Source organism: Chiloscyllium punctatum, chromosome 39 (genome assembly GCF_047496795.1).
Source record: "Chiloscyllium punctatum isolate Juve2018m chromosome 39, sChiPun1.3, whole genome shotgun sequence".
In the NCBI taxonomy this organism is placed as follows: domain Eukaryota; kingdom Metazoa; phylum Chordata; class Chondrichthyes; order Orectolobiformes; family Hemiscylliidae; genus Chiloscyllium; species Chiloscyllium punctatum.
The window spans coordinates 27610342-27636372 of NC_092777.1; the positions used below are offsets into that span (position 1 = coordinate 27610342).

Consider the following 26031-nt stretch of genomic DNA (forward strand, 5'->3'; position numbering starts at 1 on the left):
TTACAGGTTCATTTTCTTGGAAAATCAAAGTTCTACATAAAAGGACTATCAAAATGGAAACGTGCTTTGAAATTGGTGCATTTGATACAATGGATGCAAATTAAATGTGTACTTGATGATCTAGACTGGTAACCTTTTGTGAAAAGAAATACCATACAATATATATTAGTAATAGAAGTTCAACTTTTATACAAATATTTTTAGCCAAAAAGTAGGATATCATCCTTTGCGTGAGTAATAACTTCTTGAGGTTGAAATCCACCTTCTCTATCTCCTCATTATCATAGTTGCCTTGTCGGAGCCCGTTCTTGCTTGTCGTACACCCACAAGTTTCCAAAAGGAATTTGTTTACTATTAATAGGTAATTAAAAACCTCAACGGAGACTGACATTAATTGCTGTATGCTGTATTCATTTAAATTTATCAAATCCATTAAAAACTAAAGACATACAGTACAGAGGAAAAAAATGTATTTTCGCAGCAGAGAATTCACTGAATGTGTTTAAAATCCATAAGAATCACCCTCCTATTTCAGAAACTGTCTAGTCTGCTTCTGAAATTATGTCATCGTGTGGATCATCATTATTATCAGCATTTGCCAGATCATTTCATAGCCTGTGCCATCAAATACATTGAGTGTCCACATTACTTGATGACTGACATGCTAAGTTCTTATTTTATTCTTGACCTCTACTCCTACTCTTGCAAGATTACTCACATTAGAGCCCAAACTCCTTGTGCAACTGTCTCTTCAATAATCATCTAGACTTTTCACTTTTTTTCTTATTATTCTTGACATTTGTTTAGAGAGACAACCAGTGGTTGAGGAAGGCTATTTCGACCTCTGTGAATTACTGCAATATCACCTTTGCAACTTAGTTTCAACAGCATCATTGACTATGTGTGATCTGAGCAGGTCCCAGATGGAGGAGGCTTATTCTTTTATATAATCCTCCTGCTTGAACATTTCAAACTTTCTTACACCATGTTTTCAAACCATCTCAATTTGTCCATTCTTTATTGCAAACATGGGTGACCAATCTTTCTGTGAAATGCTGTTTTAGGAGATCCTTTCTTCTGAATATCACCACTGATTTGAGCTTTTGCCCGATGGGCCCACATAATGGCACAACTCTGAATATGCCCTTTTTGTTGCCGTTTGTATTCATTAACATTGTTTTCTCTCCACCTTTGCTCATCATTTGCCTGGTTGACATCTACATTCATGACTGTATCATCTCTGTTCCTAATATGGCCAGTCTGTATCCATGTTTTTGTCTATTTTTGATTATAAGTCACTGAAGTGTGATAACCTTCTCATCAAGTTTTGCGTGGAGACGCTGTAAAAGTTTGGTCTTGTTTTGCAATGCAAACTTATTTTTCTTCATAAACCTTTTGTATTACTTGGGGCTTACTTGGATATGTGCAATGCTCAGTTTTCTTGTTTTAGGGCAAAAATCTGGATAGGTCGTTGAGAAATTGAATCCAGTCAATTTTCATAGGCAAAGTTGCAAAGTATGTCAATCAGCTGTGGCTGCCTCTCTCTTTTTGTCTCATTCTTAGCTTTTTCATTACCACTTTCCTCTTCCAATCTAAAATGTTCTTCTCTGACATTTAGAATTCTCTCACTACTGCGTAATTATTTGGCTGCTGTGCAATCTCAATGACTAGGACTGTGTATCTGCCATTCCACCTTGATGCCATGTCACAGGGCAGGTTTGGAAAGAATGCAATGCACCGTTGAGCTGGTAGTGTGACATTACATGTTAATATGTACAGACACAAACTAAGCAGCTGCCTTCGATGGTGTTTTATTCTATGATTCAAATAGAAAGTTTGCTCCAGGATGAGATTCACGGTTTGAGCTATAGTTGGAGGCTGAATAGGCTGGGGCTATTTTCTGTGGAGCATCAGAGGTTGTGCGGTAACTTTATAGAGGTTGATAAAATCATGAGGGGCATGGATAGGGTAAGTAGCCAAGGCCTTTCCCCAGTTTAGGGGAGTCCAAAACTAGAGGGTATCGGTTTAAGTGAGAAGGCAAAGATTTAAAGGGGACATAAGGGGCAACGTTTTCAAGTAGAGGGTGGTACGTGTATGGGATGAGCTGCCAGAGGAAGTTGTGGAGGCTGGTGCAATTACAACATTTAAAAGGCATCTGGATGGGTATATGAATAGGAAGGGTTTAGAGGGTTATAAGCCAAATGCTGACAAATGACACCAGATTAATTTAGAATATATGGTCAGCATGGACAAGTTGCACCGTAGGTTCTGTTTCCATGCTATACAACTGTATGACTACTGGATTAAGTGTCAGTACAAAGAGTTTGGTTTAGTTTGGCCAGAAGTTACAATTCCACCCATACATATGGTATTTGAAAAATGAATATTTTTTTTCATCAATAGTCAGAGATCAACCATTCCTCAAAAGTATTTGGTACATTCGCTAGATGTTTCCGTTTTTTCCTATTGTTTTGTGTTGCAGTGAAAAATTTGCAACAGTGCAAGTTTTAAAAGTTTTATTCTAAAATATGCTGATATGGTGTTGAGCCTAAAGTTAATACTGACCACCTCAGACTGGCAGCTGGCTGTAATAATATTAGGTCCATATTTCTGAATAAATAGAACTCTAATTATTGAACTCTTTTTTTTTAACCTGCCATTTAACCTGCTTCACGATTAACAATGTGCAGTCATTTAATTTTGTGTGCTGAATGGGTATTACAGTTTTAAATTCCAGCAAAGACTGAGAACCTTAAGTAGCTAAACAGAACTTCAGTTTTGTTTATTTTGACAGCTTGTTTAAGGCAGGACCCTGTCTTCATTACAGCCCCCATGCATGTTGGTGCATGAGTATGTGGGTGAACAAAAAGTATGAAGTTTAATTTTGTTGTGTTTACAAAGGTTTCTGTGCAGTACTTTCCTGGAATCACATTTTATAGGAGAACAATGGATTAAGTGATGTGAATCTCAAGAAAGAGCAAAGAAATCAGTTCAGTTGCTCAATGGATATAACTTGCTTGGTTTGAACACCTATAGTTAGACAATCAGATTCGTTAGAAATTTATCAGAACTTTGCATTCTTGCATCTATTACAAATGATAGGAAAGCATATCCTTTGTCTACTTTATTGACAAATGCGGTAACAGTTCAAAGCTACTGATCTAGGTTTGTAAAGACGCTCTAATAATCAATATTCATCTGTAACTACTAGTATGGTCTAGCCAGCAAAATATGCAAGGTCACAGACCTGAAACCTTAACTCAGTTTCTCCTTCCACATTTGCTGCCAGTGATGCTGAATACTGTATTTCCAGTATTTTCTGTTTGTCATTTAAAGTCTAACCAAAGTTGTTTTTCAATTTGGTATAAGTAGTAAATGTTTTGTTACCTTATATCATTTGTATATTGCAAATAAAGCACTGGAAAAAGCATTGCAAATAAGCTGATGTATTTAAACAAGTTAGAAAGTGGAAACATAATGCCCTTTTGGCTTTTCTTAAAACAGTGAATTCACTCTTTCAGTGTACAATTAATTATTTGGAATGCCTTAAGAGGAGCCCAAACTAATATTTTGAATAAAAATGCACTCTCATGTTAACTTTCCAAGGCAGGATTTTCTGTAAAGAGATTAGATATTATTTATGCAGTTAGATTCTATAGATAGAAGATATTAAGTGTTTGAATCAACATAGATAATTAAATGGTTATCATATAATTGCTTGAAAAGTTGATCATGTGGGATGCTATTAATCTGGTATTTCAGTGCACATTACGTGGCAAGACTGTTAAGTGTTGTAAATGTGGAATTCAATGAGAGGAAGCTTTTGTGGTTTAAAAAGAAAACCTGTAATACAAGCAGGGTTTTTTACATTTGGTGGCTGCAGTATAAACGTGATGGAGTTGACCTTGTACATTTGGTGTGTTGCAGTGAATTACAAACTTATTTCAATTGGACAGTTTTAATGACATCATGAGCTGAAAAAGCAATGTTCAATTTTTAAAAGGTCAGCAGAACCTTAGAATGGAATTCCTGCCTGCCTTGAACTCATTTTAGTCAATGTGTCAAGCAGAGGCTGTGTCTCACAGACAAAGGGGCAAAAAAAGTGCCATTAAGCTAATGAGTTTGTTTGGGGAGGCAGGCTGCTTGCTGTCTGTTTGCAGGAAAACACATTATTATTTACAAGTGTACTTGGACTTCTTTCCACCGTAATCTGTATTCTGGACTATAATCTTCAATTAGTTTTCTCAATTCTTTTTTAAGAAAGAAAATATTGCTTGATCTTCTATCAATGCGTGTAAAATTGTTACTTGTTTCCTCACCATTTCAGTGCCCAGAAGAGAATCCTGTATACTTTCTATGCTTAGGAGTACCCTCAGGCTAATAATTAAGGGAGCATTCTTGGTATATTCTCAGACGAGAAACAGAAACTCTAGGAAAAAATGTCATCTTTTGTTGAACACCAATGGGCAGTGAAGCATGGCAGAATTAGCAACCCCTATGCAATCTTTATTGTTGCATCTCGTCCCCAGGTGAAGTTATTCGTTATAGTTCCAGACTGGGTGCCCCAAATATTAAGTTCCCAGGTGAGGAAAGATGAACTGGCTTCCCTTCTTTATCCACCAACCTCTTCAGTTGGTCACCATATGGTTCATTTTAAAAAAAAGGTTTCCTCCCTGTGATGGCTTTCTCCCAGAACAAATGAATTTTTGTTTAAAAGGAGCCAATTTTACCAGACTTTCTTGAGTTAACAAAAGAGTTGATTTATTAATCACTAAATGCAATAAGAAATAATAATGCAACATATACACAGATTATACAGTGGCTCTTGGTCATTGATGAACAATAAATAGTGGAGCGTTGATAGTCAAATAATTGATTTAGGGATTTTTAGATTTGCAGAGTAGTTTTTGTCGTGATTCCATTTGATAGTGCTAAGCTGGTCGCACTCAAAGTGAGTCTTCCTTTTGAGCTGTTTCTTTCCCACAAAACTTCCTGAATACCTTGTCAGGTGTGATACTGCAGCATCTCCAAACATCTGCTGAATTTACATCTGCAATCTTTTGTCTAGCTGTAGCAGTCCTCTTTAAAAACACATTTTTAATTCCTATGTGCATAGGTGGTCTGGGGTTGTGAACCATGCTTGTGACAATATTTAAAATCCTATTTCGAGAAACAAGCTCTTTGTGACAAACCTTCTAAGGCAAAAAAAAGGATGAGCCTACTGTTTGTCTGGATTTTGGCAATGGGAATAAAGATAAGGTTATTTGTGTTTATTGTTGTTCAGGGATTGATGTGGACGTTGACTGCATTGCCCTGCTGTACAAGAACCTAAGACTGAATATTCAAATGTATGGAAACCTAGCGTAGTAGGAATTGGGGAAGGCTATAGATGGCCATATAGGATGTCCTCAAGTGGTTATGGGTCTTAAGGGCTCATCGTCAGCTTGCACCATATTGATATGAGAGGAAGATTTCAGGGCTGGCAGTTTGACAGGCAAGAGAAGGATAGTGTGGAGTTGCAGTACTGAGAGCACAAATGTATGCTGAAACATGAGAGAAGGTTTGTGTACCTCAGAGCCACTGCCATCCCCTCAGGGTGGTGTCTTAACATTCATAGTAATCTGCAGGAGCATAGAATATGCACTGAGAGTGTTCAAGCCTCTTTAAGTATCATGATAGCTGAAAGCAAATTGGACTTGCATGCCAACAGGCATAAGTGCCATGACTTTAGTCTGAGTTTATATGACAGCATTCAGGCATTAGATAGCTCCTTGCTGTGTATGGTGTAATAGGGGGGATGCCTTCTGGATCAGGGAAGGATCCAAAAGCAAAAAGTGGAAACCAGTGTCTGTGCCAAACTGTAGGTTTACAATAAAACCCCTTGTAAATCTCAAAAGTCTTGTGCTGCATAATTCAACATCTGGTTGTCGGTCTGTAAAACAACTAAATCCAGAATCAGGAACCACCCTTCGCAGAATACAAGATCAGCAACTGCCTTTTCCTGTGGCCAGAATTGGTGGTGGGGTGGGGGGCTATTTTCCTAAGCCAGGAATGAGACTGTGCTGGATTCAGGAGTTTTGTCTGTGTTCTGCTTAGAGGCTTCTGGCATGTTATAGGGGTCAAGGTGAGTGTGGCTGGTGAAAGAGTCTGCAAGAGCCCTGTGTATAGAGGAGAAGGAGGCTGAAGTGGAGAAAACAGTATTAAACATGCCACCAAAGGAACACTCAGTTAACTGGGTGAATCCAAGAAAACTTTAAATTATTAAGGTAATGAATTATTTACAAGTGAATATGGAATCTCTAGTTTAATGTTGCCTCAGTTCAGGAACTGCCAGGAAAAAATTAGTGCATTGTACTACAATGAACGATATGTTAATTGTTATATCGAAATCTGCAGGTGAGATCTGAAATGTAATAAAGACTGTGCAGTTAAAATGTTCCAGCTTCATGCATATGCAGCAGTAATGAATCAGTTGTGACTTCACCGAATATATACTAACCATATCCAAAATGAAAAATCACCTGATGAAGGAGCGTCGCTCCGAAAGCTAGTGTGCTTCCAATTAAACCTGTTGGACTATAACCTGGTGTTGTGTGATTTTTAACTTTGTACACCCCAGTCCAACACCGGCATCTCCAAATCACATCCAAAATGGGCGGGTTGGTTTATGAAGAGAGATTGGACAGGTTAGGTTTAGATCAAATGGGGTTTAGAAGGTAAGAGCTGATTTAACTTTTAAACAGTGACCCTATTGCTATGTTTTCCCAAAGCGGTAACATCTTTTCCTCATCAATCCTGTCAAGACCTCATCAAAATCATACATGCTACAATAAAGATATGACCAATTAAATCAGAAGTGAGAATTTTTAATTTACTACCCAAAGGGTTATGAACCTTTGGACCCCTCTTCCTCAAAACGCAGTGGATGTAGAGAATCTGAATATTTTTATGACAGAGATAGCTTCTTGAAAAACTTGGGTGAGATGTTAACAGGCACATGTGGAAATATGATATAATCAGATCAGCCATGATCACATAGAATGGCAGGGTAGGCCTGAGAGTCCAAGTGGCCTAATTCTGCCCCTACTTCAATGTTGTATGGTTGTATGTAAAAGTATAATGTATGATGTGTACTGTTTGTTTATGGTCAACCGCAAAACACAAGACATTTTGTGCTTTATCAAGCTTGTTGGTATTATAGGAGAAAGTGAGGACTGCAGATGCTGGAAAGTCAGAGTCGAAAAGTGTGGCACTGGAAAAGCAGCAACTCAGCTTGTAGTCCTATATTTTCATATTAATCTCCATGCCACAGCATAGACTTTCTAGTTCTAGTGAACCTAAGAGACAGAACTCAGCTGAAGCCAAAAATTAAATAGCTAATCTGTGAGGAGACAATTGAAGAAGCAGCAAATGTTTTTTTTGTGAGAACAAGAGAACATTTGGAAGGTATCAACAATGTTTGCAAAGTTCTGTGGGGTCAGACAATTTTATGTGAGACACTTTCAACAGGGACTTGAGGCGAAGCTGAGGAAAGGAGAATGTGAATGATGACTTGCTTTAAACCATGTGATTCCATAAGTGAGCAATTTGTGGACAGACTGTCTTAAAGATAACATTGGAGGTAGTTCAGTGAAAAAATTGTGATATTTAAAATATATGGAATTTTTTTTCCAAAAATAATGACGTTGCAGCTGGTCAAATAGATTTCAGTGATTTTTCCCAGCTTGTTCCTGCTCTTCAGTTTCCACGGACATATTTGTAATGGAAACATGATGAAGGCCGGTCTGCCAATCCACAGCCAGAGACACATTTGATAGTTCATATTTTTATCGCCATATTTGACATAATAAGTGTTCTTCTGTAGCTGTGAGCTTTCTAGTGTAGTTTATTGAAGTGGGAGACAGAGATGTGATGTATCACCAGTTTTTATTTAGTATTATAGATTTTATATGCCTAATTTAGAAGAAGCTCATGACAAAGATTCACATTACTTGAAGCAGTGGAACAGAATAATCTGGAAAATGTAACAACAACATTTGTCAATTCAAAATGACATGAATAAGGGGATCATGCAGCAGGTTTGATTGCCCATGTAATGATGTGTTTATCCAAAAAGAGGAACACATTGAAAGAATTTGCTTACAAATATGTTACTCCTGTTCCAATATCCACATAATGCAGTCTTAAGTGCTGTACATTTACCACTAATGGCACCAAGTTGTCTCCAATATGGATGACATCACAAACTAAAGGCTTCTGAAGCAAAAGTCAGCTTTTACTTCAGATTGATAGCCACTGTCTCAGAAATCAGATTAAGCATCTACTAATGCATTATAAAGTTTTCAACAGTGTTCCAGTGTGTAGCTCAAACATAACACCATTTTCTGTGCATGTTACAATTGAGAGCAGTGTTTGAGCTCATGGTTATAAGGTTAAAAGGACTTTTAATGTTCTGCAGGATTTAGCGCATTTATAGTTCAACTAATGATCTAACGATGGAGCTTCACTGTTTCAGAGGAATGTTTATTTCAAGATTTTATGCATTGACAACCTGTCCATTCAGTAAGAAGCTTTGTTAATTGTTTTGTTTAATATGAAAAAGATAGTACAGGTTTATCTTGCCTTTAAAAGAAAAATGCTTCATTTGAGAGGCACTATAAAGTATTTTTCACAACTTCAGAATGTGCGATAGTGCTTCACATAATTTTTGAACTGTAGAAAATACAAGTCAATTTGACGTAACAAAATTCAGCAGTGAGATAAATGACTAAATAATCGTAGTGTTGTTTAAGAGGTAAATATTGACAAGAACACCAGGACAACACCAAGCTCTTCAAAGTACTGTGGATTTTTTCCATCCACCTAGAAGAGCAGACAGCTTCAGTTTAATGTTTTAACACATCTAAATGACCGCACCTTTGACAGTGCACTCACTCAATGCTATGATGAAATATTATCCTAGATTATGTGAATAAGGGTTTTCCATGACACTGAACCAATGGCTTACTGATTTGGATGACTGGCACCAATAATCCAAATACAAAAATGAGTATTGACTTACCAGAAATTCACCAAAAACTTAGTTTTGCCAATGTCAATGTAAAGTTTTGTCCCATAGTAAACATTTGGTATACAGAAAAATACCCAAAGACAAGTTGTGTCCCTATTATATTCCACCTTAGTCATTTGTCTTGAGGATGTATTTATGTCTAACTCTGTCTCTAATATTTAAAATCCCATAAAAGGTTTAGTAAACGTTTTATTTCTTCCTGCTGTTTAACTATAATAACTTGCAGGTCTTTTGCAAAGAGCCAAAAATGTTTCAAGATTTTTTTCACAGATGTGGAAGTACTGATTTGTTTTAAAATTGCAAATAAAGATAATTTTGAAACACATTTGTCAAATTGTAATTCAATTACCCAAGAACAGGCACGTAATTTGCATATAACAGTAGTAGTGGAATATGTCACATGACAACTTGCGTAAGTATAGCACCATCAACATAGATATTCCAAGTGCTGTCTGGTTTTGATTCACCCTGTTTAGGAAGTTTGTAACTGTTATTTTAAGTACAGTTGACTCTTCCATATCCTTTTGATTAGATTTTGTGACATCGCTTTTATCTATTTAAAAACTGGGCAGTTGTCATATTCTTTGTCGAAAACATTCATTTAATAGCAACCAAAGAAGACAATTCCTTTATTTGGGACTGAGTTTTTTTTCCAAGGCTGATGTCTGCACCAAAGTGTATGGGCATACATCTGGTTCCTGAGCCACTGTTAATATTGCCCTTTAGCTGTCTAACCTTAGGAACAAGCAGTTCCACAAGTCAGAAGATTAGAACAAGAGAAGAAAACTCACTCACACTGCATGGCACAACATATTAGTTCTCTGCTATATTAAGTGTTGACCTGTCATTTTCCCCACTGCGGTCGTCTATACCTTTGATCTTCCTTATGCTTTTGCACCTGCTACCCTCCCCCCTCCATGCCTTAATTTAAATCAACAAAGTTCTGCTATGCAATACAGCTGGACTATTTCAGAAGCCGACCAAATCAAATTCAATGTTGTTTTAATCTGATAAATTTGGTGGCTGTTAACAATAAGTAGAGTTTTAAATTCAACATCTACTAACCTTATTCTCTTGATTAAAGATCATATCTAAGTATTGCCTCCTTGTTTAGACTGCCCACCAGATACCTCTTGTTCCACTGTTACTGATTTAAGAAGAGCAGGAGATGAGTGGTTAATAATTATATCAGGGTTCACTGAGTTTGCTGACATTAAGTACACAAGCATATTGACTTTCAATAGTGCATCATGTTAGGACAAGTGCAATGTTACTTGAATAAATGAACAGCAAATAACTCCATTGTACATTTCCATTAGCACATAATTCCTGCTGTTAATATACCTAGGTCATAATTTTGAGATAACCTTCCTGTGCACTTAATTATTGACTTGTGTAAATTAATTATACATGTATCCCAGAAATAATTTTAAGTCAAATATTCTGAAATAATCTGACGCTGTAAAATTATAGCATGATTACCTGATTGTCGATTTATGTTGAAGCAAAATCCACTTAAGCAGGCTTTCTCATCTTGAAAACAGATATTACAGTTGTGCATGTTGAATTTTTTTTAATTGAGAATTTGGCATTTGGTCAGTAGAATAAGAGTCTGTGTGAGGGAATTAAATTTTCACATTGTATTGATGATGAAAGACTTGCACGTTAATGGCCATCTTGCACCATTACTACCATAAACTGAGTGGAAAAAAAATTGCTGTAGCTGAGGGGACCCATCATCCCTCTTTTTATTTGTATGCTGCTTTTAAGTGGCTGATGATGATGCATTTTATTGAAGTTAACATTATGCAAGACTGTTATACTGTCCTTTTGTGTGCCAAAATTCTGCTCTTATGTAATTACTTGATGATAAAGAACTTCCTGCTTGATTTGTTTGGACAAAATTTCTTTCATCTTTTGGACGTTTTCTGTCATGGAAACATCAGTTTTCTACTCTCTTGTTAAGCAGTTACTCTTATTATTCCTCTTTATTGAAGGTATCTCTTCACCACACCACTCAGCCAAAATCAGGGTTGATGTTTGGGTGAATGTGAGAAGCAGATATTGTCATATTGGGGAAAGAAGCAAGACATTAACTTAAGGAAGTACTAACATGAAAGATTGCACAATTACAAAGATATCTTCAAAGTCATCTTCATTGAATGGGGCTTCAAAGGAACAAAATTCTGTTCTAGCTGTACCCAAAACAATGTGTGCTGGAAGTACTTTGATTCATTAGCTGTCTGATATAAACAGAACAGCCAGGAGGTGTGGCTTGCAGCAATGACTCAAACAAAGTGCTATGTAGACTTGCACCTGGTGTCAGTAGTGTAGCAGCAACCCAATCGGCAATTGTGCAATGTTCTGGGTCAATTACACACAAATACATTGCACAACAGCTCTTAAGTCAGTTTTGTAGACTGGGTCAGCTGTCAATGAGTGCTTTTTTGTGAGGGATTTTTCTTTACTATTTGGACTTTGAAGTTACAAAACCAGTGATCTCAAGCACATTTTAAACATCATATATTTTCAAATGATTGAATCTTTCTGTATGTTCTCTCTTCCTAGAAAGTAGATTTAAGATGCATTCAAGAAATCTTGCATTTAGAAAATATGTTTCGATCTGAACCAACTTGAATATACATAGTGAATTATTTTAACAGTCCATTGGTTAACAAAGATAGCATTTAATTTCAGCAAAATCTAATATTAAGAGTACTGAGAGTTAGAATAATCAATAACTATTGAATATCTAGTGTACATGATCCAATTAATTTGTCTGAAATTCAAGTTTAGACTGCCTTTCAAGATCCTTTTTAAAAATTACATAGTCTTATTAGTGTGGCATGCCTCTTGTAAATCACCCCTGTCCTGTCACAAAGAACTTGAAAGGATTGTGAAAAAGTTAAACACAGTTACCAGCAGAATGTTCCAATTTAACATAATTGTTTCTGGTATTTTTTTTGTTGTCACATCAAAGTAAAGGACTCCAGGAAATCCAAGTAGCCGTAGAAACGTACCACAAAGAAGATGGAGATTCAGTACATTATGCCTGTGCAATTTCTTTGAAACAATTCATACTTAAAAATTGGAACCCCACAGTCATGCCCTGATCATGCTTTGCACAACTGTGTGCAGCCCAAGTGCTGGACAGGTCATTGACCATGGCAAATTGTAGCATGTTTACTTTGAAGTATAGTTAACTTCATGAAACGGAGTTAGATGCCGCTGTGCTAAGTCTTTTCATAGTACAAAAGCAGTTTTGGACTGACATGCATCAGGAATGTGTTTAATACAGTCACTTAGTCTATTTCACAATGTTTCATGAAAATTGTTTCAGTGATTTGCTTGTACTCTAGTTTCAGTTGCAAATAACATTACCACTGTGTCAATATGATTATTTAAATTCAATATTGAAGGAGTTTTGGCCTCCATATTTTACTTAAAGTGTTATATTCTTTTATTTAGTCTCATCTCAATTTATGACTGAGGTTTGAGCTGAGATTATTAATTTTATGCAAATCACTTGCTAATAAAGATACATTTTGTAAGTAGAAAGTATGTTTTTTTTAAAAGGGAAACATCAATGTGGTTGGATGATGATGGTTGTTGAAATTCTCCATAAACTATCCACTTGTGTGTAGTACCATGTACTATAGAATTGGTTATTTCTCTTTCTGTGTAGTTCTGCTTCCTAAGGTAATCATGGCTGATGCATTTCCTGATAGATTTATAAACATATGAATTAGCAGCGGACAACACCATTCTGGCACTCAACTTGCCTTCCCATTCAGTAAGGTGATAGCAGAACTGATTTTGACCTTAACTCAACTTTCCTATATACCCTCTGTAACCTTTGGCTCAGGTTAAATAAACTCAATAACTCTAACTCTACTGTTCTCTGGGGAAGAGAATTCCATTTACTCTCTCATTAGTTCTGTCATTAATGGGAGATCCATTATTTTTATAACTTTTATCCCTAATTCTAGTCTCTCCCAAATGGGTAACATCCTCTCTATCCACCCTATCTAGTTGCCTCAAGATCCATATGCTTCAATGAGATCACCCTTCATTCTTCTAAACTCCACATATATAGTCCCAACCTTTCATCACAAGAAAACTCCTTCATTGCAGAGTTTAGACGAGTGGATCTTCTCTGTACCACTTTTAATGTCGTTATGCTCTGACTTAAGTAAGAAGGGAAAAGTTAATTTTACAAAACCATATTCTGAGTAGATTCAGAAACCATTTTATTTAAGTTGCAATATTGCAGTGTTAGAATACATTGTATCAAAATTTTATTCTGGTTTTCTGTGGTCTTCAAATAAAATCTTAAAGCAGAGGCTAAGCAATTTGAAAAAATATTCTATAGCATGAAGATGCTTTTACTGTATGCATATTCTGTATAATCTCAGGTTTAACTTCTTGCTGTGTTTTGAAGTTTGATCTTGGCAGAATGTTTTGATCCATTACATTAAACTTGAATTTGTTTCATCAAATTGATAGTGTCTAACACTGTTCCATTGTAATTTCTAATAGTTCTTTGAGGTGCCATTTGACTCGAACATGAACAGGACGAAAAACAGACCCCTGGTCAGAGGACAAATTAGGTTGGTCTCCATTCAGTATTGTACTTGTTACCTTTTTAGAATTTCATGAGTTTTGTAAGCTTTGAAACATTTGTTAGCACATGGTTCACGTTAACTGCACAGTGTGATGCTGAGCAACACAAACTAGAAAAATACAAGCTTTGGTTTCTCATCTGTGCTGAATTACTGAATCTTGGGCTAATAAAGGGCTCGGAAGTACAGAAGTAGAATAATCATATGTTGCTTCAACTGTGTGCAGTATGGTCAATCTCCTCTCACCATTCGGCTCTGCAAATCTACATAATGAAATCATTTTATGGTGTCAACCCTGACTGCATTAATAGGATGTTCCAAATGTTTTCCTAATAGCAAGAAATTAAAAGCTATGGGGAAGCAAAGGGATTTAGGTGTCATTGTATACAAATCTGTAAAGCTTAAAACATAAGGACAAAAAATACCCAAAATGGTTGGAAGTGTTGACCATTATCTTCAGGGAGTTGAAATACAAAAGGGAGGAAGTTGTTGTTCTGTTACACAGAGCTTTGGTGAGATCCTACCTGGAATATTCTATTTAGTTATGGGCACTACATCTCAGGATATATTCACTTTGGAGTAGATACACTGCCAATTCAACATCGTAATACAAAGGGTTGAGGTTTTAATTTTTGACCATGGGTTGCATAGATTATTTCCTTCAATTCAGTGGTGTTTGGGAAGACATTCTAATCAAGGTGTTTAAAATAGAAAAGAGATTCAGTTGGGTAGCTATTGAGAAAATGTTTTCATTGGGAGGGTGTTCCAGACATATAGTTATAATCGGAAAATTATAACTAGGCTACAAAGGAGTGAAATCAAAAAACATTTATTTCACTCAAGGTGGAGATCTGTAACCCTTTATTCCACCCATCCTAATTCCCTAAAATGTTACAGAGGAAGATTGAAAATTTCAAGACTTAGATTGATAGATGATTAAGGGTACTAACAAATGTGGAGTCCAGGTGTAGTTTAGTCAGGATTAGAAGGCGGAGCCAACTGCACTTCCAATGATGTTCTTGATGTTTCAGAAAATAACAAATGGTGGTATTTTCATATCTTAATGTTACACTGTTTTCACATTGATTTGCAATAGTTTTAGCCATTGAAACTTTGTTTCTTCAAATTTTATCCTTGTGCTTTGTGTGGTATGTTGTTTTTAAATAGATTAGATTACTTACAGTGTGGAAACAGGCCCTTCGGCCCAACAAGTCCACATCGCCCCACCGAAGCGCAACCCACCCATACCCCTACATCTACCCCTTACCTAACACTACGGGCAATTTAGCATGGCCAATTCACCTGACCTGCACATCTTTGGAGTGTGGGAGGAAACCGGGGCACCCGGAGGAAACCCACGCAGACACGGGGAGAATGTGCAAACTCCACACAGAGAGTCGCCTGAGGCGGGAATTGAACCTGGGTCTCTGGCGCTGTGAGGCAGCAATGCTAACCACTGTGCCACCGTGCCGCGTATGTTATTCTAGCGAAGTGATTTTGTGCCTGCCTACCTCTTAAAATAATTTTATGAAATAGCTGTACTATTAGATGGAAGTATTAAAGGGAAAATGAGAAGTGAGTGAACAACTGGATGCATAACCTGGGAAAGGCACACTTGCTGTTCCTTAATAGTTAGGAGTACTGTTGGAAATGACCCTGAGGAACGGTGTATCTCACAAGAGAGGACCAGTTTACAGCAGCAGTGAGTGGGTGGTGTGGTTAGGTTTCTTAGGGATTGTTTAGAGCACTCTCACCTTTCAACTCAATAATCAGAAAGTATATCATTGAATTGAAAAGCAATATAATCTGGAACCTGGGCTCCATTCAAATAGAGCATTATGTATGCTCTGCCATGTTAGGATAATGCACCCAGTAGTAGTGATTTAATTTCCACATTTGTTTGTGCAATGCTTTTGCAGTATGTAATAATCTTTTATGTATTTTGATGTAATTACGATGAAATATGTATGTAAATATGAAAAGTAATTGAAAAGCTGAAATGTTTGTAATGTATAACCTATTTTTTCCAGTAATTCATCAGTTTGTTCTATTTAACCTGTTGAATCAGTGATAGTAATAGCAGTGTGGTTTGAGTATTCACCTTTTTCTTTCAGTAAGTATTTTTTAAATGGAGCCATTTTTCTACACAAGCTCATGTTGCCTTTTCATTACCTCTTCTAGCAGCTCCAACCTTGATTAACATTTAATCTAACAGCAGCCCAGCTGAGATCGACTCAAATATTCTCCACACTGATTATGATTTTTTTTGAGCAAATAATCATATTTCATGACAGTTGGACCAATTTTTGATTCAAATCAGTGCAATTTTAACATTTTTTTAAAAATATGTGTCTGTGGTTTTAATGTTATGTTCTCAGTACTCACTTTTTCAAAGAATTTTACTTGTGGATACTTGGCAACTCGGCAAAATAACATGGCAGGAAATAGAGTTAATTAATAGTTTGTGAAATAAAACTAATAATGTGACTTTTTTTAACAAAGTTTCAGAAAGGGTCCTATCTTTAAGACAATTTTGTGATTCTTAGCAGAATTTCTGCCATGTATTAGCTGAATGTGCTTGTCTTTTTTGATCTATGCTTTTCCAAGTTATTAGCACAGTCCTCTATCATATTCTATTACGCATCTGCCTCATAGATATAAGAGTTTTAAAAATTTTACGGCATTGTTGTGTAGAGTTCAAGAGCTTTCAAAACCTTAAATTCTTAAACATTAATCTTACACGCATGCCATTGACCCCTCACACCTCAAGTCATTCTTTTTTTTGAAGCCGCTAGGGGTCCTTGCATCATGAGGTATACAATGCAGTTTTCTAACTCATTCATTATCAGCCTGTGCACTTGATAGATTTGACTGTATTGTACCACACACTGTGTTAGGAATCATCCCAGATGCTCATCTAAAAACTTGGAGTCACGGTGCATTTTGCTAAAAGGAGGCTCCATCTGCTTTTGGTGGGGAGCTGCGAAGAAACTTGGACTCCTATTGGAGCTATCTTCTCTGCTGCTGCCATCTTCAAAAAGTCAAGCTGAGTTAATTTGATAAAGCTTATACCATTGTGTACATCTTACATTCATGTCCTATTCAACACAAACCCACGATTCATATTTACGCTGTAAATTAATGTCAGGCAATTGAAATTCATGGCATCTACTCTAAATCATAATTTTCTCATGCATTATTAAAGATTTCTTGAATCTTTTCTTTACCTCTCATGACTTGTGCTTTTTAAGTATATTAAAGCCTTCTTTTGAAGAATTAGACCCAGAAAGCTACAAATTAAATACACTTTGGGTTCCTACTACACCTTTATGCTGTCTCAGAATAAACTTTGCCTATGTTGTTTAATATTTTCCCAAAAACCATGTTCTGTTAGTTGAGAAATTACACTTTTTGTCAATGAAAAAGCATCTTGAAGAATGGGGTAGCTCAGTGGTGTAAGACTGCTGCCTCACAGTGCAAGGGACCTGGGTTCGATTCCACCCTCAGGCGACTGTCTGTGTGGAGTTTGCAGGTTCTGCACATCTCTGCATTGGTTTCCGTCAGGTGCTCTAGTTTTCTCCCACGGTCCAAAGATGTGCAGATTAGGTGGATTGGACATCCTAAATTACCCACAGTTTTCAGGCTTGTGTAGGTTAGGTGTATGAACCATAGGAAATGCTGGGTTAGAGGATTAGGGCAGGGAGGTGGGTTTGGGCGAGATGCTGTTTAATAGGTCAGTATGGACTTGTTGGGCCGAATGGTTTGTTTCCACACTGTAGGGATTCTACTCGTGCACACAGTATTCAAATTATTTATGAACATTCTACTTGCTCTCTGATTTCCTTACTCATATTTAAAGTAAAATTCACACCATTTGTTACTCAAATTCCTCAGCACTTTTGTGTGTTGAAATGTATATATCTTATTTAGTAGAAAAGGAGGAAGTGTCTTGAGTACATTACAAGATTATGAATGCTAATGAAACACCTGGATTTAAATCATTTTCCACTGATTCGTTTAGTGACATAGATTAATGGGTAGGTGGTTCCATAGGCTCTCAAAAGATACAGCTTTTTCAAAAGGGGTTAACATCACTTGCAGACATAAATGCGATTTCATGGGCACCATCCACTCACAATAAATATGAATGAGGATGGTAATTTGAATCCTTAGCTGATCCATCTAGAATATTACAAAGATGCTGCACTATCGCAAAATCCAGTTGACTTCAAAATGATTCCAGTGTTTTCATCTTCATTGCTTTATTCAGAAATTCCTTCTGTGTTAATTATTCTTCTAAATACATTTTTGCTATCAATCATAACATTGATTACTGCATAATGTGTGTGTAATCTATGGGACTAAAACTGGCCTCCAAACCAAAATTTCCCCTACAATGTTCCATTCTCCACATTTAATATGAAGTAGCAAAAGAACAGGAGAACATTGCTAGCTGAAACCACATCTTCCACATACAGCAGCCCCTCCCCCCCCCCCCCCCACACCCAACCTCCATTCTCCTTTTCAATTTGCTTAGATTAAAATTATTCTTTAACTAATCTTCAACTTAAATGCCCAGTCCAACTTAATTGTCCAGTGTTATTTTAACTGCTTCATAACACCTGCTATTTCAGGCTTCAGACTTCCCCTGCAAATGTTTAACTGGCATTGATCCTGCTTTCTGCAAAGTATTTAAATCTGGAAACCTCACTGCTGATCAACAAGGTCCCCAGTTGCATTTGTAACTGGTAAGGATTCTGGACATTTTGGAGACATATTCTCATAAAGCTTTTCACTAGTTTTGTGGATTTAAGGCTTGAAATATTTGGTTTCTGTGAAAGTACATCAAAAATATTATGCATGAAGTTTTTCCAAATTAGCAGCCTTTTTGAACGAACTTTAAACTCAACATGTCAAGAAAAGTACTTTACCTCCCACATTTGAAGAGACAAGTTAAAGATACTCGTAAACTGTACAACTTAAACCCATTAGCGTTATTCTTCCCACCTGGTCCAATGTATTTGCAAAAGTTCAAGTTTTATCCATGCTACAAAACCCATCACACACTGATAAAACTAGTGCAACATTGCACTTTCATCATCTTCCATTGCACATGCCAACTATTGTCACTTGCACTGAACCCATCATGTACAAACCATGATGATCAGTTTTATCCTTCCTTCTAGATTCAGTGGAGACAAATCAATACATCTGCTGGACTCATTCCAGTTATGTACCCTATCAAATATAAATGCATCGAGGCCTGCATTCCACTGACTTTCTAACAGTACAACCGAACAGTGTATTTAAAGTATAACTGGAGAGATGGAATTTGATTTCATTAACTATATTCTGTAAATTAAATAATCTGCTTTGCTGTGAACATTCTTTCATTTTCAGGTCCAGTGTCATTTATTCCATAAACATTTTTGCTACAGCTGTAACTCTTGCTAAACATTGAGTGCTTGGATTTAAAATGAAGTTTCAGGCGAATAGAATGCATGTTATTGATTATGTATCCTCAACATATTTTTGAATTAATTCAATGTGCATTTTGTTCAATTTTAAACTCACCTTTTGTGATATGCCATAAAGAATGCCACATGTTTTGAGCTAAAATGTAGAAGTGCTGAATGCCATTGGCTCCACCGGTTATGTCATCTTTCATTTTCCTCTGCTTTCTGCATCATCTTTTCCACAAATCTCAAATTGACAACTTGTGGTAAGGGCACTCATAAACCTAAATCCTGTTATATTGCAGGGATTTTGCTAAGTACCAAGATTGTTTTCTTTTCCAGAGCTCAAAACATTCTTAATTGACAAATGTTCAATCTGAATCTGATGCAACTTGAGGCATGCTTTTATTTTATTGCTGTAATATCAATTCTCAATAATTTTGTTTGCTATCGTCCATTAATGTATGATGACAGCCTAAATCCAAAGTCTGAGTTTCACCTGACTCCAGAATGAAGTAGAGAGAGATTGTCAAGTGTAAAGTCAGACCCAAATTCTAGAGTTGCCTCTTGTTATTTCATCATCAATCCAAAGCAAAGATTATTCAGCACCAATACTATACTTGCAAATGCATTCAAATATGCAAAAGCCATAACCACAAAAAATGATTTTACGCAATTAAAATTTGTTGATTTTAGATTTAAATGGAAAACTGTCATTATGCAGCGATTCAGTTTCCTAGTAATTCCTGTTATCATAATAATCTTTCCTAATATACTCCATAGCATGACACATTCCATTGATCTTACTTTTTGCACTGCCCTCATTATACCCCTTTAAAAGCATGTCACTGCTGTCTGTTTGATCTTTATAGCTGTGACCTGTTCCTTCACTTTCACTCTCTGCAAGTTTGGTGTGGTGAGAGGAAGCGGCGGGGGAGGCAAATGGAGGGTTTCATTCCAATTTTGCATTTTACACCTCTTAATATGGGATATCCTTTTTCCACTTCTATCCCCATTCCTTTGGAAGTGAAATAATCAGAAGCTCTTCAATGCAGTTCTTCGATCTTGCAGGAAACTTCCTTACTGGAATTTTTCAAAAGGGGTTAACATCACTTGCAGGCATAAATGCGATTTCATGGGCACCATCCACTCTCAATAAATATGAATGAGGATGGTCATTTGAATCCTTAGCTGATCCATCTAGAATATTACAAAGATGCTGCACTATCGCAAAATCCAGTTGACTTCAAAATGATTCCAGTGTTTTCATCTTCATTGCTTTATTCAGAAATTCCTTCTGTGTTGATTATTCTTCTAAATACATTTTTGCTATCAATCATAACATTGAATACTGTATTGTTTTATTGACTGTTGAGGAAAATATTCTAATCGTAATGTGTGTGTAATCTATGGGACTAAAACTGGCCTCCAAACCAAAATTTCCCCTACAACTAACTAAAATTTATTTCAACATGAAGCCTGGTTATTATGAGTTGATTATCCAGTTTAGTAGCATGAGATAAGTTTATTAATTCTGACAAGCTGTCCCCAATTCTTATCTCATTTGTAGACTATTTGGACTCACATTGTTAGTGATCTCAACATGGTATATTTTTGATTTTATATTAATCTGAATTAATGAAACTATATTTCAAAACAGTTTAGGTGTATCACATTAGCAATGAAGATGTAACATTGATTTATTCATTCACTGCTAACTTCAAATTTTAAATAGGAGACTACTTCTTCATGACATAATTGAAATCATTTTTTAATACATTGTTCTGCTCTTCTGTGCTCTATCCCGAAGTTGTGTGCAGTTGTCCAAAGCCCAACATGATCATTTTGAATGTTTCATACGTAGTTGCTGTACCTGATCGGAAATTTCCTTGCTGCTGCCATGAGATTTGCTTCTAAATGGGAACCTACTATACCTTTGCAATTATTGTCCATGTGATCTAATATGATTGTTCCAAGATTTCCCACCCTGATTTGTCTTCTAAAAAGAGCCAACTCAGCTTGTATGATAGCACTCTCACCACTGCTTCAGGTCTTGAACATAGAACATAGAAGAATACAGCGCAGTACAGGCCCTTCGGCCCTCGATGTTGCGCCGATCAAAGCCCACCTAACCTACACTAACCCACTATCCTCCATATACCTATCCAATGCCCGCTTAAATACCCATAAAGAGGGAGAGTCCACCACTGCTACTGGCAGGGCATTCCATGAACTTACGACTCGCTGAGTGAAGAACCTACCCCTAACATCAGTCCTATATCTACCCCCCTTAATTTAAAGCTATGCCCCCTTGTAATAGCTGACTCCATACGTGGAAAAAGGTTCTCACTGTCAACCCTATCTAACCCCCTAATCATCTTGTACACCTCTATCAAGTCACCCCTAAACCTTCTTTTCTCCAATGAAAACAACCCCAAGTGCCTCAGCCTTTCCTCATACGATCTTCCTACCATACCAGGCAACATCCTGGTAAACTTCCTCTGCACCCGTTCCAGTGCCTCCAAATCCTTCCTATAGTATGGCGACCAAAACTGCACACAATATTCCAGATGCGGCCGCACCAGAGTCTTATACAACTGCAGCATGACCTCAGGACTCCGGAACTCAATTCCTCTACCGATAAAAGCCAGTACGCCATATGCCTTCTTCACTGCACTATTTACCTGGGTGGCAACTTTCAGAGATCTGTGTACATGGACACCAAGATCCCTCTGCTCATCCACACTACCAAGTAGTCTACCATTAGCCCAGTAATCCATCTTTTTATTACTCTTACCAAAGTGAATCACCTCACACTTAGCTACATTGAACTCCATTTGCCACCTTTCTGCCCAGCTCTGCAGCTTCTCTATATCCCGCTGTAACCTGCCACATCCTTCCTCACTGTCTACAACTCCTCCGACTTTCGTATCATCCGCAAACTTGCTCACCCAACCTTCTAGCCCCTCCTCTAGGTCATTTATAAAAATGACAAACAGCAATGGTCCCAAAACAGATCCTTGCGGAACACCGCTAGTGACGGCACTCCAAGATGAACCTTTGCCATCAACTACTACCCTCTGTCTTCTTCCAGCCAGCCAATTCCTAATCCAAACCTCCAACTCACCCTCAATGCCATATCTCTGTATTTTCTGCAGTAGCCTACCATGGGGGACCTTATCAAACGCCTTACTAAAATCCATATACACCACATCTACCGCTTTCCCCTCATCTACCTCCTTAGTCACCTTCTCAAAGAATTCAATAAGGTTTGTGAGGCACGACCTGCCCTTCACAAAACCATGCTGACTATCCTTGATCACATCATTCTTATCCAGATGTGCATAAATCCTATCCCTTACAATTCTCTCTAAGACTTTGCCCACAACAGAAGTGAGACCCGCTGGCCTATAGTTACTAGGATTATCCCTACTCCCCTTCTTGAACAAGGGAACCACGTTTGCTAGCCTCCAGTCCTCTGGCACTACTCCTGTAGACAAAGAGGACACAAAAATCAAGGCCAATGGCTCTGCAATCTCCTCCCTTGCTTCCCAGAGAATCCTAGGATAAATGCCATCAGGCCCAGGGGACTTATCTATTTTCACCCTTGCCAGAATTTCCAACACCTCTTCTCTACATATCTCAAAGCCATCCATTCTACTTATTCGTGCCTCAGTATTCATATCGACAACTATGTCCTGTTCCTGAGTGAATACTGACGAAAAGTATTCATTCAGTGCCTCCCCAATCTCTTCAGCCTCCACACGCAGCTTCCCATTACTATCCTTGATTGGACCTATTCCTCCCCTAGTCATTCTTTTATTCCTAACATACCTATAGAAAGCCTTAGGGTTTTCCCTAATCCTACCAACTAAGGACCTTTCATGTCCCCTCCTTGCTGCTCTTAGCTCTCTCTTCAGGTCCTTCCGGGCTACCTTATAACTCTCAATCGCCCCTATTGAACCTTCACGCCTCATCTTTACAAAGGCCGCCCTCTTCCATTTAACAAGGGATTCCAACTCCTTATTAAACCACGGCTCCCTCACACGACCCTTTCCTCCCTGCCTGATAGGTACGTACTTATCAAGGACACTCAATAGTTGCTCCTTGAACAAGTTCCACATATCAATTACGCTCTTGCCTTGGAATCTACTTTTCCAATCCACACATCCTAAGTCATGCTTCAACGCATCATAATTTCCCTGCCCCCAGCTATAACTCTTGCCCTGCAGTTCACACTTATCCCTCTCCATCACTAGAGTAAAAATCACCGAATTGTGGTCACTGTCCCCAAAGTGCTCACCTACCTCTAGTTCTAATACCTGGCCTGGTTCGTTACCCAGAACCAAATCCAGTATGGCCTCACCTCTTGTTGGCTTATCTACATATTGTGTCAGGAAACTCTCCTGCACACATTGCACAAACACTGACCCATCTAACGAACTTGAGCTATAGCTTTCCCAATCAATATCAGGAAAGTTAAAGTCTCCCATAACAATCACCCTATTACTGTCACTCTTCTCCTGAATCATCTTCGCAATCCTTTCTTCAACGATTCTAGGACTATTAGGAGGCCTGTAAAAGACTCCTAACAGGGTGACCTCACCTCTCCTATTCCTAACCTCAACCCAAACTACCTCAGATGGCAAATCTTCGTCCATCTTCCTTTCCACCGCTGTAATACTATCTTTGACCAGCAAAGCCACACCCCCCCCCTCTTTTACCCCCACCTCTGACCCTACTAAAACATTTAAACCCTGGAACCTGCAACAGCCAATCCTGTCCCTGATCTAGCCATGTCTCCGTAATGGCCACAACATCGAAGTCCCAGGTACCAACCCACGCTGCAAGTTCACCTACCTTATTTCGTATACTTCTGGCATTAAAGTATACACACTTCAAGCCACTCTTCTGTTTACAGGCACCCTCCTTTAAGATTGATGCCATATTCCTAACCTCCCTACACTCCAGGTCCTGCACCCTAAAGCTACAGTCTGGGTTCCCATGCCCCTGCAGAGTTAGTTTAAACCCCCCCCCAAGAGCACTAGCAAACCTCTCCCCAAGGATACTGGTGCCCCTCAGGTTCAGGTGCAGACCATCCTGTTTATAGAGGTCCCACCTTCCCCAGAAAGAACCCCAGTTATCCAAGTACCGAAATCCCTCCCTCCTGCACCATCCCTGTAGCCACGCATTTAACTGTTCTCTCTCCCTATTCCTCGACTCTCTATCACGTGGCACGGGTAACAAACCAGAGACAACAACTCTGTTCGTTCTAACTCTGAGCTTCCAACCTAGCTCCCTAAAAGCCTGTCTAACATCCTCAGCACTCCTCCTACCTATGTCATTGGTGCCAATATGGACCACGACTTCAGGCTGCTCCCCCTCCCCCTTAAGGACCCGGAAAACACGATCAGAGACATCACGTACCCTTGCACCTGGGAGGCAACATACCAAACGTGAGTCTCTCTCATTCCCACAAAACCGCCTATCTGTGCCCCGAACTATCGAGTCCCCAATTATTATTGCTCTGCTCTTCTCCACCCTTCCCTTCTGAGTAGCGGGGACAGGCTCCGTGCCAGAGGCCTGAGCCCCGTCACTTACCCCTGGTAAGTCGTCCCCCCCACAAGTATCCGAAACGGTATACTTGTTCTTGAGGGGAACGACCGCAGGGGGTCCCTGCACTGGCTGCTTCCTCCCAGTCCCCCTCACTGTCACCCATCTATCTGCCATCTTTGGAGTTACTACTTCCCTATAGCTCCGATCTATGACCCCCTCTGCCTCCCGAATGATCCGAAGTTCATCCAACTCCAGCTCCAGTTCCCTAACACGGTCTTGGAGGAGCTGGAGATCGGTGCACTTCCTGCAAGTGTAATTAGCAGGGACGTCCATGGCATCCCTCCATGGGGTGTAGGCTGACACTTGAATGTAATACTGAGGAAATGCAACTGTTTAACTGAAGCCTCATTTATCTGTTCAGATAGGCATAAAATATTTAGCCAAGATTTACCTTTTAAATTTTGTACAGGAAAAGCCAAGCAGGTAATTTTGCTGTGTTCAAAATGCTTATCATATTTGTCTGCATAACAACAGTGACTGCTCTTCAAAAATACTTTATTGCCTTTAAAGCACTTTATAATTCCTGAGATTGTTAAGAACGTGCATAAATGCAAGACTGATTATTTGGAAGAAATGTTAAATCAAAATCCCACCTTCTCTTTTAGGTGTAATGGGTCCTATAGAATTACTCAAAAGTCGCACAACAGTGTTTTTTCAGTTACTTGGCTGTTATTTATTGTTCATGTCATATCACAAGATGACAGTGTAGTCATTTATCTCATACTGTTTGTAAATCGCTGGTGTGCACCAATTTACTGTCATGTTTCACTTCATTACAACAAGTGAAACATTGGTCTCCTAAAATTGCAAATATCTTGTAATTAAATATTTTATCAAAATGTATACAGATTTTTCATTCAAGTTTAGTGTCCTATAACCTGGAAAAGAAATTGTACTTATAGCTTTTGGAGAAAAATTATTTTCAAAAGGCAAACTGTAAAAGAACTGCAGTGAAGCAGGCCTCATTGTAAAGTGCTTCAAGGTGTAAAAATCTGTTATTAAGTGGGTTGAAGTGTTACTTGGCTTTCTACAAGTTTAAAGGTTAACATTCCCCCTGCAGTGATTTGTGGAAGCTTGCAGAATAAAGTATAAGTGGGTGTTCAGAACAAACTGCGTGTCTATCATCACAGCACTCTGCCCATCCTTCAACTTGCTGAAAGTTGCTAACCATCCTGACCTGACAGGTTGGTGAAACTCCACAATGTTCCTGGCTTAGTCTGGGATGATGGATAGGGCATCAGGCCTGGCCATGCACCAGAACCTGTTC

At 38.2% G+C, this 26031-nt stretch overlaps 1 protein-coding gene and 1 long non-coding RNA gene across 2 annotated transcripts in view; one reads left to right on the forward strand and one right to left on the reverse strand.

Annotated features, from left to right (window-relative positions):
- LOC140463893 (uncharacterized) overlaps nt 1-10207 on the reverse strand; it is a 48107-nt gene extending 37900 nt beyond the window's left edge. Inside the window, exon 1 of the long non-coding RNA XR_011954805.1 lies at nt 10136-10207. This is a non-coding gene — a long non-coding RNA (uncharacterized lncRNA). The remainder of the gene's footprint in view (nt 1-10135) is intronic.
- Nucleotides 1-26031, forward strand: part of cox10 (cytochrome c oxidase assembly factor heme A:farnesyltransferase COX10) — a 144587-nt gene that overhangs the window by 103452 nt on the left and 15104 nt on the right. The window contains exon 5 of the mRNA XM_072558340.1: nt 13610-13680. Coding sequence (XP_072414441.1) covers nt 13610-13680 — 71 coding nt within the window. The remainder of the gene's footprint in view (nt 1-13609; nt 13681-26031) is intronic.